Here is a 16,973-nt window from a genome sequence, read left to right as displayed (position 1 = left end):
AATCAAATTTTACATCCATATATATCTTTTGAAAATTAAAATTCGAAAATTTTTTCTAAAGCCTCCAGGGGACTTAGTTTTCGCACGAAAAAATTTTATGTGACCTTATTGCATCCGGACCCACAATTCATGGGATTCGGTTAAATTTTGTTGAAAATTCTTCCTTTTGGATTGAAAATTCTACTGTTTTGGAAGACATTTAATCTAGTCTGGTTGAAAATGCAACTGTTTGGTTAAAAATAAATATGCTTGGTCTAAGGAATCATCTATTTTGTTGAAAATGCATCTTTTTCGTTGTATTGAACTGTTTTTTTAAATATAAATTCAAATTATTCCCTCGAAGCTCCCCCCCCCCCCTTTCTGTATGTAATTTTTAGTCTCCAGAAATGTTTTACTAATTATTGCTAGAAAAATTAGGCAAGGTTTCATTTTCAAAATTCCCTGATTTTTCCTTGACTAATTTTTAATTTTCCTTAATCATTAATATTCATAAACGGAATGAAACTGTAATTCAGATAACAATTTTCAAATTTATTAATTTATATTGAATTTTATAAAAAGTCTTTCATACCATAAAAGCTGGCTTTTTAACAAAATACTTCAATTTTCAAGAAAATAATTGCATTTTTAACATAATTGTTGAATTTCAACCTAAGAAAATAATTTTCAAACCAAAAATTGTCATAATTTATGTTTCAATAAAAAAAGATTAAATTTATGCCAAGAAAAGAATTCTATAACCAAAAACACGAATTTTGAACAAATAAAGATTTTTCACTCAAGAAAGACATAAAAATTTAACTAAACTGTTAAACCTTCAAGTCACAAGACAAATTTGCTCAACAAAAATTAAATTTAAAAAAAAAAATATGACTTTTCAACTAAAAATTAATTTTCCACGAAACTGATGCATTTTTACTCACCAAAAATGAAATTTCATACCAAGAAATTATTTTTTTTTTACCATAACAGAGTGGCTGCTGGACTTTAAGTATTAAAAATCGAACAATAATTGATTTGACAAAAAGATTCTGAATCCGTTAAAAATTTAAGAACTTTCAAATTTTAACGTTAAAAATTGAAATCTTTCAATTCGAAAGTCTTATTTATTTAAAAAATGTAAACGTCAGATTGAAACCTCACAAACTATTTTCAATTAAAAAATTACTTCATAATTATATATTCGTAATTAAAGAATTTAATTAAATTTGAAATATTGTTTCAGTCTAAATTATTTCATTTTTAACACAATCAATTAAATTTTTTTTATTTAAAACAAAGGATAATTTTTTAATATTTAGCAATATTTTGCTGTTTATTTAAAACGATTAAATTAAAACCAAATATTTAAAAGTACAATTTTAATTATTATTTTCAAAAAAAAATTTATTTGTAAGTAAAATTGTTAATTTTCTATATATAAATAACAATTGAAAAAGTATTATTCGCAGGAATAAATGGGAGTATTTTTAAGAAATATTTAGAGGTTTTGAAAAGATTTAAAATTGAAAATCACTTAAAAACATTATTTTAGGAAAATATTTAAAAATATTTTAAGAGATTTACAAAATTGTCAAAAAAGAATCTGGAAGAAAAAATTTCTAAGATAATTTTAAATTCGAAAAATGTAACCAAATTTTTAGATTTCTCAAGATTTGGAAATTTAAGAAGTTTTCAGTTTTAAAAAATTTTAATTTTTAATGTTTCTAGCTTAAAATTGAGTAAAATAATATAATTTTGAAAATTCTAGAGTTCATTGATTGATTATTTAATCTATAGAGCATTGTAAATTATAATGTAGATATATATTTTTAAAATTGAATCTGAATCTTTGAAATCTACATAATTTATCAAAGTACTTCCATTTTATATATTTTTATTTTTATTCGTTATTTGAATACAAAACTTTTGAATCAAAAAACTTTTAACTTCAATTTTTTAAGTTTAAAACTTAATAGTTCCATTTTGAGTGCTTTAATTTGTAGTTTATTTTTTATTGCTTCAAATGAAAAAATATTTAGGTTTAAAATTCAAATTTTTTTAGTTTTATTGACTGTGAAAAATGTTTGTGAAACGGGAAAAAATCGGGAATTTTTATCGTCGATTAAAACGGCCACCCTATATAAAACGAAAATTTTCAACTAAAAAAAGATCAATATTTTTAAAAAAATTGTTCAATTTTCAACCAGACAGTTGCATTTTTATCCAAGAAAAATGAAAATTTTATTAAACAGATGAATTTTTAAATCAAAGGCAAACTATCAATAAAATAATAATAATAATAAAATAATAAATAATAATATATAAATAATAATAAATAATGAAATAATAATAAAATTTCCTAAGAAATAGTTTAATTTTCAACAAAATAGTTGCATTTTTATCCACTAAAGAGGAAATATTTCTACTGAGAAAGATGAAGTTTTAAATCAAAAAGAGAAATTTTCAGAAAAAATAGTTTTTATCCAAAAAAATATTTCAGCTGACTTACCAGCAAGAAAATAATCTTAAAAAAAAGTTTATTTTTCCAAGAATAGATATGAATGTGCAAATCAAAAAGACGAATTTATAACAAACCAGTTGAATTTTCAACAAAAAATGTCTTAAGAAAATTGTTAAATTTTCAACTGAATAATAAAAATTATAACTAAAAAAACAATCTTCAGAAGAAAAATTTTCACAAATTTGCAAAAATCATCTTTTCTAGTTGAAAAATAATGTATTTTTGTTTAAAATTTATCTTCTGGGTTAAATATTCATCCTTTTTTGTAAAAAATAAATCTTTTTTGGTTTGGAAATTCGACTTTTTGATTGAAATATCAACTATTACATTTTTCATTGAAAATTCATCTTTTTTGGTTAAAAATTCATAATCCTAGTTACAAATTCACCTCTTTGATTGGAAATTTAACTAATTTCTTGAAAATTCGTGTTTCTTGTTTCAGAATTGTTTTCAAATTCAACAATTTTTTTGAAAAATCGACTTTTTCGTTTAATTCAACTGTTTCTTTTTATTTAAATTCAAATTATTTTTGGTTAAAATATCCACTGAAACATTTTTCGTTGAGAATTCATCTTTTTTGAAAAAAAATCAATTTTGTTGAAAAATTAACTATTTTGTTGAAAATTCATATTTTTTGTTCTTAAAGATTTATAATTTTAGTAGAAAATTCATCTCTTTGGATGAAATTTAAATTATTTTGTTGAAAAATCGTGTTTTTCGTTTAATTTTTTATTTTTTAAATTGAAAATATAACTATTTCATTTCTGGTGGCAATTTTTTTTCTATTTGAAGAGTCACCTATTTGATTAAAAAATTGCATTTTTTGATTATCTTTTTAGATGAATTGAACTGTTTTTTGATTAAATTCAAATTATTTTTGGTTGAAATATCTCTTTAGTTAAAAATTGAACTATTTTGTTAAAAAATCGTATTTTTCATTCAGATTTTTTTTCAACTGAAAATTTAATTATTCTATTTTTTGTTAAAAATTAATCTCTTCTTTTTTTTTATATCAAAATCTTGGTTAAAAACGAACTTTTTTGTTAAAAATTAATATATTGTAGTTGGAAATTTAATTCTTTTGCAGAAGATTCATCTTTTTTACTTGAAAATTTATCTCTTTTGGTAAAAATGCAGCTGTTTAGTAAAAGATTCTTGTATTTTGTTGAAATTTTTTAGTTTTTGGTCATCTAAGTTAAAAATTAATTTTCTTTTTGTTGAACGTTAAACTATTATGGTAAAAAATTCAACTATTTGGTAGAAAATTCAATTATTTATTATCATTTTGGGTTGAAAATTAATATTTTAGTGGAAAAATCATCTACTTACTCACAAACTTGTTTTTTTTTTGTTAAATTAATTTTTTTAGATGAAAATTCAACTATGTGGTTGAAATTACGTCCTTTTTTTATGAAAATTTTACTATTTTGTTGAAAATTCAAGAATTTTGTTCAAGACATAATTATCGATCGAAAATTCAATTGCTCTATTAAATATTCATCTTTCGGAAAGAAAAATAATCTTTTCTGGTAAAAAAAGTCATTTTTATTGGTTGAAAATGAACTTTTTTATTTAAAAAATCGTCTTTTTGACTTAAAAATTCAACTAGTTGGTTGGAAATATAACTGCCCTTGGTTACATTTTAATATTCAGGGGGCGTCCATAAATCTCGGGACGCATTTTTTTTCTGTTTAAATAAAAATGAGAACAACATTTTCCTGAAGTGAAAAAGGAAAAAAATTCGTACCAAAATTTCGGTACAAATAGCCTACGGCCTAATTTAAAATAAAATATTTTGGCAAATTTCGAACAACGAAATTTAGAAGCTTTTTAAGAATTTTGACAGGCTTCTGAGAAATAACAAACATTTCTTAGGAAAATTGAAAATTTTTTATTTTCATAAACTAATTTTAAGAGAATATTGTCAAAAATTAAAGTGGAAGATTTTAAGAAAATTTCTTTAATTTGGCAGAATTAAAAAAAAATATTATTAGAAAAAATGTAAGACAGCATGTAGATGTTTTAAGATTTTTAACTTAAGTTTCGAAACATTTTACGGATTTTTAAACTATTTAATATAAAAATAATTTTGCTTTTAATTTGAACAAGGAATTTTCATTTTTTTACAAATTTATAGTTGGAACTGGAATTTATCCAGAATAATAATAATTCTGACTTGAAACAAGGAATTTTCAAATTTTAACAAATTTGAAGCTAATACTGGAAATTTTCGAAAAGAAACAAAATTCTGAATTGGAAACAGGAACATTTTCCAAAGAATTTCGAATTTTGAATTGAATCAGGAAATTTGCAAATTACAACCAATTCTGAGTTGAAACTTTGTATTTATCTAAAAAAATTATTATTTGTTTTGGAACACGAAATAAATTTTTTAAAATAAATTCCGATTTGGAACAGGAAATTCTTTACAAAACATTTTCGAAAAAAATTAAAATTATGAATTGGGTCAGGGAATTTTACAAAAAAATTATCATTCTTACTTGAAATGGAAAATTTTCGAGAAAAATTAAAAGGCTTGATTTGAACAGAAATTTTTTGAAAAGAATTTTATTTCTGAGTTGAAGTGAATTTTTTAAGGAATTAAAATTCTGGATTTGAACTGGGAATTTTCCATTTTTAACCAATTCTGACCCTGAATTGGAATTTATTCAGCAAAATAACAATTTTCAATCGAAAATTGAATTTTTCAAACAAAATTGTTATTCTGTGTTGAAATGAGGTATTTTCGAGAAATAGAAATTAAATTATTAATTTGAACAAGGAATTTTACAAAAAAAATTTAATTCATACAATTAGATAAAAAGGAGAATTTCCGAAAAGAATAAGAATTCTGGATTTGAAGAGGGAATTTTTCTAAAGGACTTAAAATTTCAAATTTAAACAGGGAATTTTCAATTTTTAACCATATCTGAGCTGGAATTAAAATTTAAAATTGCTTAAAATGGTATAATTTCAAACTTTTTAACAAAATGCTCGAATTTTCAACAAAATAATTGATTTTTTAACATAATATTTCAATATTTAACCTAAAAAGACAAATTGCAAACGAAAAAGTGTCATAGTTTATATTTTAATTAAATAAGAATATAATTTATACAACAAAATAAAAGAATTTTAAAATCAAAAAGACGAATTTCCAACAAAAAAAGATTTTTCACTCAAAAAATAAATCAAAGTTTATCTAAAATATTGAACCTTCAAACCAGAAGAGAAATTTTCTCTACAAAAATGTAATTTTCAAAAAGAAAAAACTGTTCAACAAAAAATTAATTTTCCACGAAACTGATGCAATTTTACGCAAAAAAAAGGAAATTTCAAACTAAAAAATAATTTTGTTCAAAAAAACGCAAATTTTTAACTAAAAAATATAAATCTTAAAAAATGGTAAAGTTCTGTTTTACGTTTAAAAATGAATTCTAAGAAAAAAGAAGTATTTTCCACTAAACAGTTAAATTTTCAACCAGACATTTTCTAGAAAATAGTTGAATTTTCCACCCAGAAAGACGATTTTTGAAGTAAAAGAAAATATTCAATCCAAAATGTATCAATATTCGACAAAAAAATATTCAATCGAAATAGATTTTTTGAACCAAGAGGTTAATTTTAAACAAAAAAAGGTGACTTTTTAAGAATCTAGTTCAATTTTCAATAAAATAAATAAACTTTCAAATAATTTGTAGAATTTTGAACTAAACGCCAGAAATATAATAGTAGACTTTTCAATACAAATTATTAACTTTCAAATATAAAAGGTGAATTTTCAACAACTAAAAAAAAAATTTTCTACCGAAAGACAAATTTTTCAAACAAAAAAAAAATTAATTTTCTACAAAAGTATAAATTTTCGACCAAAAACGATGATTTTTTCCAAAAAAAATCGTTAAATTTTCCCAAAAAGTATGTTTTTTAAGTGAAAGAGATTATTTATTGAAAAAAAATACAATAATAGACTTTACAAATAAAAAGAATTAATTTTCAATCAAAAAAGATGAATGTTCAACCAAAAATTATTAATTTAAAAAAAATGCATTTTCTGTCAAACAATATAATTTTTCGTCCAAAAACGATTACTTTTTAACAAAAGACTTTAATTTTTAATAAAATAGTTCAATCTTTAACTAAAAAGTAGAATTTTAAACCAAAAAAATTATTTATTAAAAATTCCACTCCTTTGTTGAAAGTTGAACGAATTTTTTTAAATCTCATTTTTTTTCGTTTGAAGATTCATAATTTTAGGTGAAAGTTCGTTTATTTTTTTGGTGAAAAAATTTAATTAAAAATTCTTTTTGTTGTAAACAAGTTTTTTTTTATTATTTCATGTTCTTGTTTTTAAAATTAAATCAACAAATTGGTATAAAATTAAACTGTTTTGTAGAAAATTCGTTTTTGTTTTTATTGAAAATTCATTCTCAATGAAAATTCATCTACTCCATTTTTGGTTAGAAATTCAACTTTTTTGGTTAAAAATTCAACATTTTGGTTAAAAAATTATGTTTTTTTGTTGAAATTTCGAATTTTTTGGGTAGAAAATCAACTTTTTTTGGTCAAAATCTAGTCATGTTGAAAATATATACTGTTTGATCAAATATAACTGTTTTTTCTTTTTTATTAAAGTTTTTGTAGTGGAAATATCAACTATAAAATTTTTTGATAAACATTAATCTTTTTTGTTAAAAATTCAAAAATTTTCATAACATTATTTTTCATTCTTGACTCAAAATTTTTTCTTGGTAGAAAATTCACTTTTTGGTAGAAAATTCATATATTTTTAGTTAAAAATAAAACTTCTTATTTGAAGATTCATCTATTTTGGTTGAAGATTAAACTATTTTGTTGAAAATTAAAAAATTTGGTACAAAATTCAACTTTTTTGTAAAAAATCCGTTTTTATTTTTCTTTTAATTGAAATTTAATTTTTCTCTGTAGAAATTCATCTCCTTAATTTTTTGGTTAAAAATTGAATTTTTATGTTTGAAAAATGCAGACTATTCATCTTTTTTTGTTTAAAAAGAGACAAACTTTTAAAAAAATAGTTGGATTTTCAACCGAAAAGTAAACAAAAAAAAATTCAATTTTCTATTAATAAAAATAAATTCTCAGAGAATTTATTTCTCGGTTCTCAAAGTAATAAAACCGACTTAGAACTCTAGTATTTTTTTAAATAAAAAATTCATCTTTTATGGTTAAGCATTTTTGTGTTCTAAATTTATCTTTCTTAATTAAAAATTAACGTTTCCTAAAAAAATGGAACTATCTTCTAAAAAAAATCGTTGTTTCGACTCAAATTCTTTGTAGAAAATTCGTCTTTTCGGGTTGATAATTACACTAATATTTTTTTTTATTCAATATATTATTCGAATTAGATAGAGATCAGATATTAAAATTATTATTAGGAATTTAAATCGTTTTATATTCTATTTACATTAATTTTATTTGAAAAAAATGTATTTCCTTATTATTTCCCTTTTTCTTGAAAAATACCTCCATTTCCACTTTTTCCGAGAATTTAGGGCTTTGAAATCTGCACTTTTACTTGCATTTATTAAAGAGCGATTTAAAAAATAATTCTACAAACCAAAAGTCCAAGTACGACAGTCGCAAAACCGCCACCAATGAATCCTTCCCATGTCTTTTTAGGAGACAATTGAATTAAAGGTGTTTTGCCAAAGAAAAATCCAAAAACGTAAGCCATCACGTCATTTATGACGATCATACTAACTGGAACGATAAACCTGTCGGGGAAAAAAATTCGATTTAGTAGAGTTAACAATTAATATAAAAAAATTTTCTTTTTTGTCTTATCTTCAATTTTAGACAACTTACCAGATTAGTCCTTCGAAAATGTTTTGTATTATCAAGTAACTCTGAGTTACAACTATAAGAAGTGCCACGTGAGTCCATGCGAAGAGAGAAAATTGTTTCATGTAGTATTTTTTCACGAGGGATAAAACGAACCAAACAAAACCAACGATGTAGAGACAGAACGAAATAAAGCGATGATAGGTCACGAGAACTCGCAGATAATCCTGTTTTCAAAAATATATAAATTTTATAATTTACAGATGACAATATTAAGAATTTACAAAAATTCTTTCTGGAATTTTCTACAGAGAAATTGCCAAATGAGGAATTTTCATTCTAGAAATTTATTTCTAAAAGAGCGGATTTAAATTATAAATGATTCCTTAATAATAAAGACAATAATTCTCTGCTTAACTTTTTGACCAAATATTTTTTTTTAAATTAAGAAAATTTATTTCGAAATATTTCTAAACATTATTGATAAGAGAGAATATTTTATTTGAAAATGTTTTTTTAATAATGGAAAATAATTCCGTTAGAAAACATTTAATTATTTCAAAATATATTTCAAAGTTTCAGAAGTTTTTCAAAAATACTAAAATTTTTTTTAATTTGAAAATATTTCAAAAATGTTATAAACTAAATTTAGATTTTTTGAAGAATTTAACTTAAAATCTTGAAGCTTTTTCAAGGAGTGTGAAAGAATTTAAGAAAGTAAAAATTTTTTATTGCGACTCCAGCAAAAGTTTTTAATGGTTTATTATTTTGATAAAATAATTTTAAGGTTTGTAAATATTTTAAAAGATTTCAAATCATTTCCTAGAGCTTAGAAAAAATGTAGAAGATCCTAAAGATTTTTTTTTTAAATTAAAAATTAAATTTTAGAATTATAAATTAAAATTTATGATCAATTTTTTTTTTAAATTAATAATTAAAAACAAAAATCATTCTAGTTCGAACGAGAAATCTTGTTTTTTAACAACTTTTAATTGTGTTTCTTTTTAATTTCGATTTTTACACAAAAATTCATTAGGTTTAAATCCAATGTTTTTTGTTTAAAATAATAAAACTTACAAGCTAGAACATTTTCGGATCGTATTAATGCTTTTTGTCGTAAATTGAAGTTTTTATTAAAAAATCATTAGACTTTCAAGAAGATTTATAATTTTTTTAACAATTTGAGACTGCCTTGGTATTTTACTTCGAAGATTAGTATTTTCTAACAAAAATAAGTATAATTTAAACAAGATTTAGAATCTTTTATCAATTTTGGATTTCTGACAAGATTCAAAACAACAAAAATCATTACAGTTGGAATCAGATTTGCAGGTTTTTAGCAATTTTAGGTTACGTTAGTTTTTTATACCAGAACTTGGTATTTTAAAACAAAAATCATTATAATTTGAAGAAAACTCAGAATTTGAACAATTTTGGATAATTTTAGTGATTTTTGTCGGAAATTATCATTTTTAATTTTAAAACAATCACATTTTAAAGATGATTCACAAACTTTAACTATTTTAGGTTATGTTCGCGTTTTACACAAAAAATTGACATTTTCAACCAAAATCATTATAATTTAAAAAAGACTGACAATTATTTAACAATTTTAAATTGTTAGTTTTCGGAAATTTGTGTTTTTAACTTTTGTAACATTCAGAGTTAAAAGAAAATTGTCAAATTCAACAAATTTAGGTTATGTTGGTTCCCGGTAAACTTAGACCCGTGAATTCGGATTTTAGTTATTTTTCCTTGACTAATTTTTCATTTCAAATCATTAATATTCAAATACCAGCATTTTAATCTGGTAATACTACACAAATTTAAGATTTTCAAATTTATTAATTTACCTCAACCGAAAAAAATGTCTTCTACTATAAAAGATGACTGTTTAACAAAATACTTGAATTTTTAATAAAATAACTAAATGTTTGACATAATATTTGAATATTCAACCTAAAAAGACAAATTCCCAAACGAAAAAGTGTCATAATTTATATTTTAATAAAAAAATAATTAAATTGATACAACAAAAGAGAAGCATTTTGAAACTAAAAAGACAAATTTCCAACAAATAAAGATTTTTCACTCAAAAAAATAAATAAAAGTTTATCTAAATTATTGAACCTTCAAGCTAGAAACAAAATATGAATTTACAACAAATAATTAATTTTTCACGAAACTGATATCTAAAAAATTATTTTTTTACCAAAAAAGGCTCATCTCTAACTAAAAAAGATCAATCTTTAAAAAATGTAAATGATATAATTTCTGTTAAAAAATGAATTAAAAAAAAGTATTTTCAACCACACGGTTACATTTTCAATAAAAAAAAATAAGAAATTAAAAAGATTAATTTTCTACTAAAAATATAAATATTTAGCAAAAAAGTGATTTCTTAACAAAGTGATTCAACCAAATCTTTCAAACAAATTAGTCGAATACTCAAGCAAAAAAGAATGATTTTTAACCAAAAAGTTGTATTTTTATTACAAAAAAATGTAATTTCTCCTAAAACAGATGAAGTTTTTAATTAAAAATACACCCTTTCAAAAAACAGTTGAATTTTCTGTTGAAAAAGATTTCAGTCGAGTTTTCAAGATCAAAATATGAATTTTGAAGCAAGAAATAATTTTCTACGAAAACAATTGAATTTTCAATCAAAAAAGAAAAATTTTTATCCAAAAAGGACGAATTTTTAACAAAATTGTTAAAGTCTCTACAAAATAATTGCATTTTTATATAAAAAAAAACAGATGAAATTTCTTTGAAATTAGAAGAATTTTTATTTAAAAAAAAAAAGTTGAGTTTTCATCCAGAAAAGATTCCAGTTGACTCTGCAAGATTAAAAATTGAATTTTTTAACCAAAAAATAAGTTTTTACGAAAAAACAAATTGAATTATCAATAAAAAAGGCGAATTTTTTCCACAAAAAGGATGTATTTTTAACAAAAAAGATGAATTCTCTTCCAAATAGTTGCATTTTTATCCAAAAAGATTAAATTTGGTGTTAAAACTGATGAATTTATAATAAAAAATGACTTAAAACAGATGAATTTTTAATTAAATAAAATCAAAATTAAAAAAATAGTTGAATTTTTATTCAGAAAATATTTGAGTTATTTTTTCAACGCCGAATATTATATTTAAACTGTAGAATTTTTAAACAAAAATAAGAAATTTTAACAAAATTGATGAATTTTTATCCGATAGTTACATTTTTATCCAAGAAGGTTTTAATTTTCTGAATTTTTAACCGAAAAGTTACATTGTTATTTAAGAAAGATGAAATTTCTCCTAAAACAGATGATTTAAACAAATAACCTTTAAAAAATAGTTTAATTTTCATCCAAAGAAGATTTCAGTTCACTTTCTAACACCAAAACAAGAATAGCAAACAATTTTCAACCAAAATAAATAACTTTTTCAAGAAAATTATTAATTTTTTAAGTAAATAACAAGATTTATAATAAAACGGATAATCCTCAGAATAAAGTTGTTGCGAATTTTCAAAATTATGATATGAAAATATTCCATTTTTAAAGCTTTTAACTGGTCCTATTTTTGGAATTTTATTCCTAAATTATTCAGATTCGATATTCTGCAATTAAAAATAAGATTTTTAAATTGTAAACGCTTTGAATTTGAAAAGTTTCAATTTCAAAGTTTTCTAATGAAGTTGTCAATTAAAACAAAAATTGTTATCTGAAATTTTTCAATTTGGAACGCTTTTAATTAGAAATAATACCAATCGGAAAATTTTTATTTCAAAGCTTTTCCGCAAGAGGCGCTACGAACGGTGCCAACTAACTAAATCCGAATCTATGCGCCAATCTTGGTATATGTTTCATTTTTTGATGAATAATCGGTATTTTGAAAAACAAATCATATTTAAAATAAGATTTGCAATTTTGGAATAAAAATAAATTAAGTCAGTATTTTCTTCTTATATTTTTATACAAGATTTTCCAGATTTTAAAGCTAAAAATTAAAATGTTTTAATTATAAAGTCTTAGTCATTAAAAAATGCAAACGTCTAATTGAAACTTTACTATTTTTAACTTTAAAACAACTTCATAATAATACATTTATAATTAAAAGCATTTATTACATTTTAAATATTATTTCAGTCTAAAATATTTTATTTTTAAATCTTAACATTTTTTAATTAAAAAAAAAAGAATAATTATTTAATACTTAGTAATATTTGACTGTTCATTTAAAACAAATAAATTAAAACCAAAACTTTTAAAACTAAGCAATTTGAAATTTAATTATTTTACATACAAAGCCTATAATCGTAAAATTTTCGAAGAGCTTTTAAACTTCGAACGTTACCATTTTAATTGTTCTATTCAAAAAATATTTAATTTCCAAGCGAAATTTTTGAAACTTGAAAGGATTTTAGCCATGGCCTATTTTAAAATAAAATGTAGATTTTTCCATATTTCATATAAAAAATTTAGAAGTTTTTTTTTAATCGTGAAAAGCTTTCAAATAATAAAAATACTTAAAAAGATGTTAAAAAAGAAATCTGGAATATTTTAAGGAAGTTTTTTAAAATTTACAGGATTTTCTAAAAATTGCAGGAAACTTCGATTAATTTTAAAAGATATTTAGAAGTTGCAATAAAATTTAAAGAATTTTTAAACTATTTAAAATGGAAATAATTTATTTTCTTATTTAAAAAGTGTTCAGTTTAAAAAAAATTAATTTTTCAAATTTCGATCTTAAAATTGCTTAAAATAATATAATTTTGAAAATCTTAAAGTTCATTGATTGATTCTTTAATTTAGAGCATTAAAAATGATAACATGAATTTATATTTATTAAAAAAAATCTTTTAAACTTCCATTTTAAAACTTCAAAATTGAAAAGGAAAAATGTTGAAACTTTAGAGGTTGACCAGGACTTGTTTTCTACGATTAAAACGATCATCCTGTCCTTATTTAAAAAGTTTTTATTTCGAATGTATCGAGCGTTTTCAAAGGCCACTTGGCCTTCAAAAATAAGCATAATTTCCAGCAGAAGCCCCATTTGCCTTATAAACGAAGCCATAGATATTGGAAAACGCAATAGCGGTCAGGAAGAGAGTATCGATTTAATGTCAAAGTCTCGTGAGGCCTTTCATTAAATCCGCTTTGATTTGCGCATCATTCGTTCGACAATTATATAAAATTTCTATGAATTTGGCACCTGTAGATAGTCCAGAAAAAAGAAAAAAGGGAGCAAAAATTTAGGATTTTTATTAATAAATAGGAAGATAGTTACCGTGCGATTAATCACGACAGCGAAATAGTCCATCAAGTTCTCTCCGTAGAAAAAGTAATTGGAAGTTATTAAGAAGTACCATGAGAGAGAGCGGAACCAAGGCAAACCATGAATTCTATATACAGCATAACCAATGTTGATGATTTCTTCGAAACATTTTACTTGTACGATCAGCGTCTGTTTATTTATTTTAAAAAAAATTAGAAATGCTAAAATAATGTTAAAATCCGTAGGAAAAATACATTTTTTTTTATTACCGTGAGCATGAGAGCCAATGGGCCACCATAAATAATCAGACAAAATCCACCTATCATCACATACGTAAATATGCCTCGGATTATCCAGTTTTTCCAGCTGTAAATGAAATCGTAACAAAATATATTTTCGCTTCAACACTCATTTATTATCTGGTAACAATATTTTTTCTTCTCAAAATTTTTGTCTATGGTATGGACTTTCAGAGTGTCTACTAATTTTCGACCACCAAATTCCAGTGACCTTGAAAACCTGGAATTCTCCTTGAATTTTTTTTTAAACCTTGAAAACCTTGAATTTGAATTTTTGCTTTGCTTTTAAAAGATTTATTTTATTGAAAAGTGAAAAGTAATTTAAATATTTTAGTCGATTATGAAAGAAACATCTCGTTTAGAAGAAATCTTGCTACTGAAAAGTTTTTTTATTTATCAAGACATATACCTTTTGTTAATTACAGAATAAATAAAGACGTTTCAGGGCACTTAAATAATTCTGTAACTTTTTTTATTTCTTCTGCTCTAATAAAAAATGTTAAGGCATATTTTTTTGTGATAATCAACTTACAAATTATAAAAATTATTAGTTGAAATCTTCGATGTTAATTCAGTTTCAGAATTAGAAGGAACCATGGCTATAAAAAATATTTCAAAGCTTTTATAATATTTAAACGGATTTTAAATATTTCAAAAAAGTTCACGGACTTCAAAGATTTTAAAAAGGCGTGTAAACAAGATTTCCAAGATCTCAGAAAGATTTCGAATATTTCATAAAGATTTTAAAAATTTGAAAAGATTTCAAGGATTTCAAAAAATTTTAAAAGGCTAATGTAATAGTTGATATTTCAATCCAAAAAGGTTTTTATTTTAAATCAAAAACCAGTTGAAGTCATCCAGAAAAGACAAATTTTCAATAAAATAGTTCAATTTGAAGGGATTCCAAAGGATTTGAAAGATTTCGTATTTTTTAAAATCACAAGGGATTTCAAAAGATTCCAAAAGACTTGAAAGATTTGAGAATATTAAAAAAAAATCCAATTGATTTTCTAAAGCTTTAAACATTTTCCAGGGATTTCAAAAGAGATTTAAAAGGATTTGAAGTATTTTGAAGTAATATGTATAAATTTCAATAATTTCACCGGATTCTAAAGGATTTTTAACAGTTTATAGTATTTAAAAAAATTCCAAGCAGATTTTGAGAGCTTAAAAAGTTCTAAAGAAAATCGAAAGATTTAAAAGAATTTTGCAATAGTTTTGGGCATTTTAAAATATTCAAAGAATTTGTAATATATTTTTATGATTTGAAGGTATTTCAATATATTCTTAATATATTTCAATAATTTGAAGATTTTTATTTGAGGATTTGTAAGATTTTCGGGTATTTTTCAAACTTCTAAGGAATTTTCAACAAACAAAGTTCAATCCGGAACCAAAAAAGATTAAATATTTTTGCAAAAGAGATGAATTTTCTACAAAACAATTTAATTTTCAACCCGAAAATATTTTTTCAACAAAATGTTAATTTTGAACCAAAAAAAATTAATTTCTACTAAAAAGATTAATTCTCTACCAAAAACTACGAACCTAAAACTAAAATGATGAATCCTCAACCAAGAAAAAAAATTAATAAAGTGATGAAAATAAATTTTGGTGAATTCTCTACGAAAAATGTAATAGTTGATAATTCAATCCAGAAAGATTTTAACTTTACATAAAAAACAGTTGAATTTTTTTTTTAAATGAACAAAATGATTCAATCCTTCGCCAAAAAGATGAATTTTTAACTAAGAAGTTTATTTGTCTGCCAAAAAGAAATATTTTCAGATAGAAAAGATTTTTTATTCAAGAGAAAAATCATTTTTAATACAAGCTAGAAGTTTAAAAGAACTATTCGATTTTTCGAGAAAATTCAGAAAGATTGTTGAACGTTTCAAATAGAACTGGAAGGTATCACGAAAAGTTCTATACAAATTTTTTGCAAAAGATTTTGCAAAATTGTTGCAAAAATTTGAGTCAGTTTAAAAGATATTCAGGAGGACTTGACGTTTTTCAAAATGTCTAAAATTTTTAAATATCTTTTAAGCTGACTCGAATTATTCACTTTGAATATTCCCAGAAATCTTAAGAAAATATTTTTTAATTTTCTTTAATATTACCTTGCAATGTATTTGAAAAATTTCGAAATTTTATATCAATATCTTCAAAAGTTCAGATTTTTTAAAAGTTTTCTCCAAATCTTATTAAATTTTTCATATGTTTTTTTCAAATACATTTTTTTTTAAATAAATTGTAAAATAAAAAATCATTTTAAATTTGCAAAAAAATTTTAAGAAAACATTTTATTCTTTGGAAGCCTTTCAAAGTCCTAAAAAAGCTTTTAAATTTTTGGATTGAAATTTTCAAAAATCTACATTTTTTAAAATTTGTTTGAAATCTTTTCAAGTTAAAAATAATTTTTGTATCTTTTGAAAACTTATAAATATTATTTGAAAGGTTTACAAATTAAAAAATATATATATTCTTAAAATTAATTTTAAAAATAAAAAATCAATTTAAATTTTCCCTGGAATCTAAAGAAAAAATGCTATAATCTTTAATTTTATTTCATAATCTAGGTACATTTTTTGTTAGTGAATAATAATAAATAATTAAACATTAAAAAAACCCATTTTTTAAAGTTTGAACTGTTTCAAAATGTGTAGAAAAGAAAACAAATTCATAATTTTGAAACCAGGAAAAATACTTTTTATGGTAACAAAACAATTACGTATTTCTTCAATCACAAAATTTTGTTTTTATATTTTCTAATTTTATATTATTATTCACTAGCAAAAGCTGTATCCAAAAAAATTCAACATAATTTTTTGACCCGCAGGAAGTTTTGTTTAGGTTTTCCAAAATTAATATTCTAAATCCAAACAAAAGGGTTTTTATAGACCCACCCTACTTTTTATATCTTTTAAAATTAATATTTTAAATTCATTTTATGGCTTTAAAGTTTAGATATGTTTTCCAATAAATAACCCTAAAGGGGGAGGGTCGGTAAGGCCGGTTTTTGGCCTAATTTATTTTTGGACCAAAAAATCTGAAAAAATCATGGTAGTATCTTATAAGTATCCCGAGTC

General features: G+C 22.4%; 1 protein-coding gene across 1 annotated transcript in view; it reads right to left on the bottom strand.

The window, feature by feature from the left end:
* LOC117178039 (phosphatidate cytidylyltransferase, photoreceptor-specific) overlaps positions 1 to 13,946 on the bottom strand; it is a 36,822-nt gene extending 22,876 nt beyond the window's left edge. The window contains exons 1-4 of the mRNA XM_033369242.1: positions 13,855 to 13,946; positions 13,598 to 13,774; positions 8,348 to 8,550; positions 8,100 to 8,256 (exon numbers count right to left, since the gene is read on the bottom strand). Coding sequence (XP_033225133.1) covers positions 8,100 to 8,256; positions 8,348 to 8,550; positions 13,598 to 13,774; positions 13,855 to 13,911 — 594 coding nt within the window. The 5' untranslated portion in view covers positions 13,912 to 13,946. The remainder of the gene's footprint in view (positions 1 to 8,099; positions 8,257 to 8,347; positions 8,551 to 13,597; positions 13,775 to 13,854) is intronic.
* Between the last annotated feature and the right edge of the window lie 3,027 nt (positions 13,947 to 16,973).

The sequence above is a fragment of the Belonocnema kinseyi genome, chromosome 8, assembly GCF_010883055.1.
Source record: "Belonocnema kinseyi isolate 2016_QV_RU_SX_M_011 chromosome 8, B_treatae_v1, whole genome shotgun sequence".
In the NCBI taxonomy this organism is placed as follows: Eukaryota; Metazoa; Arthropoda; class Insecta; order Hymenoptera; family Cynipidae; genus Belonocnema; species Belonocnema kinseyi.
This window is presented reverse-complemented; position numbering and strand designations above follow the sequence as displayed.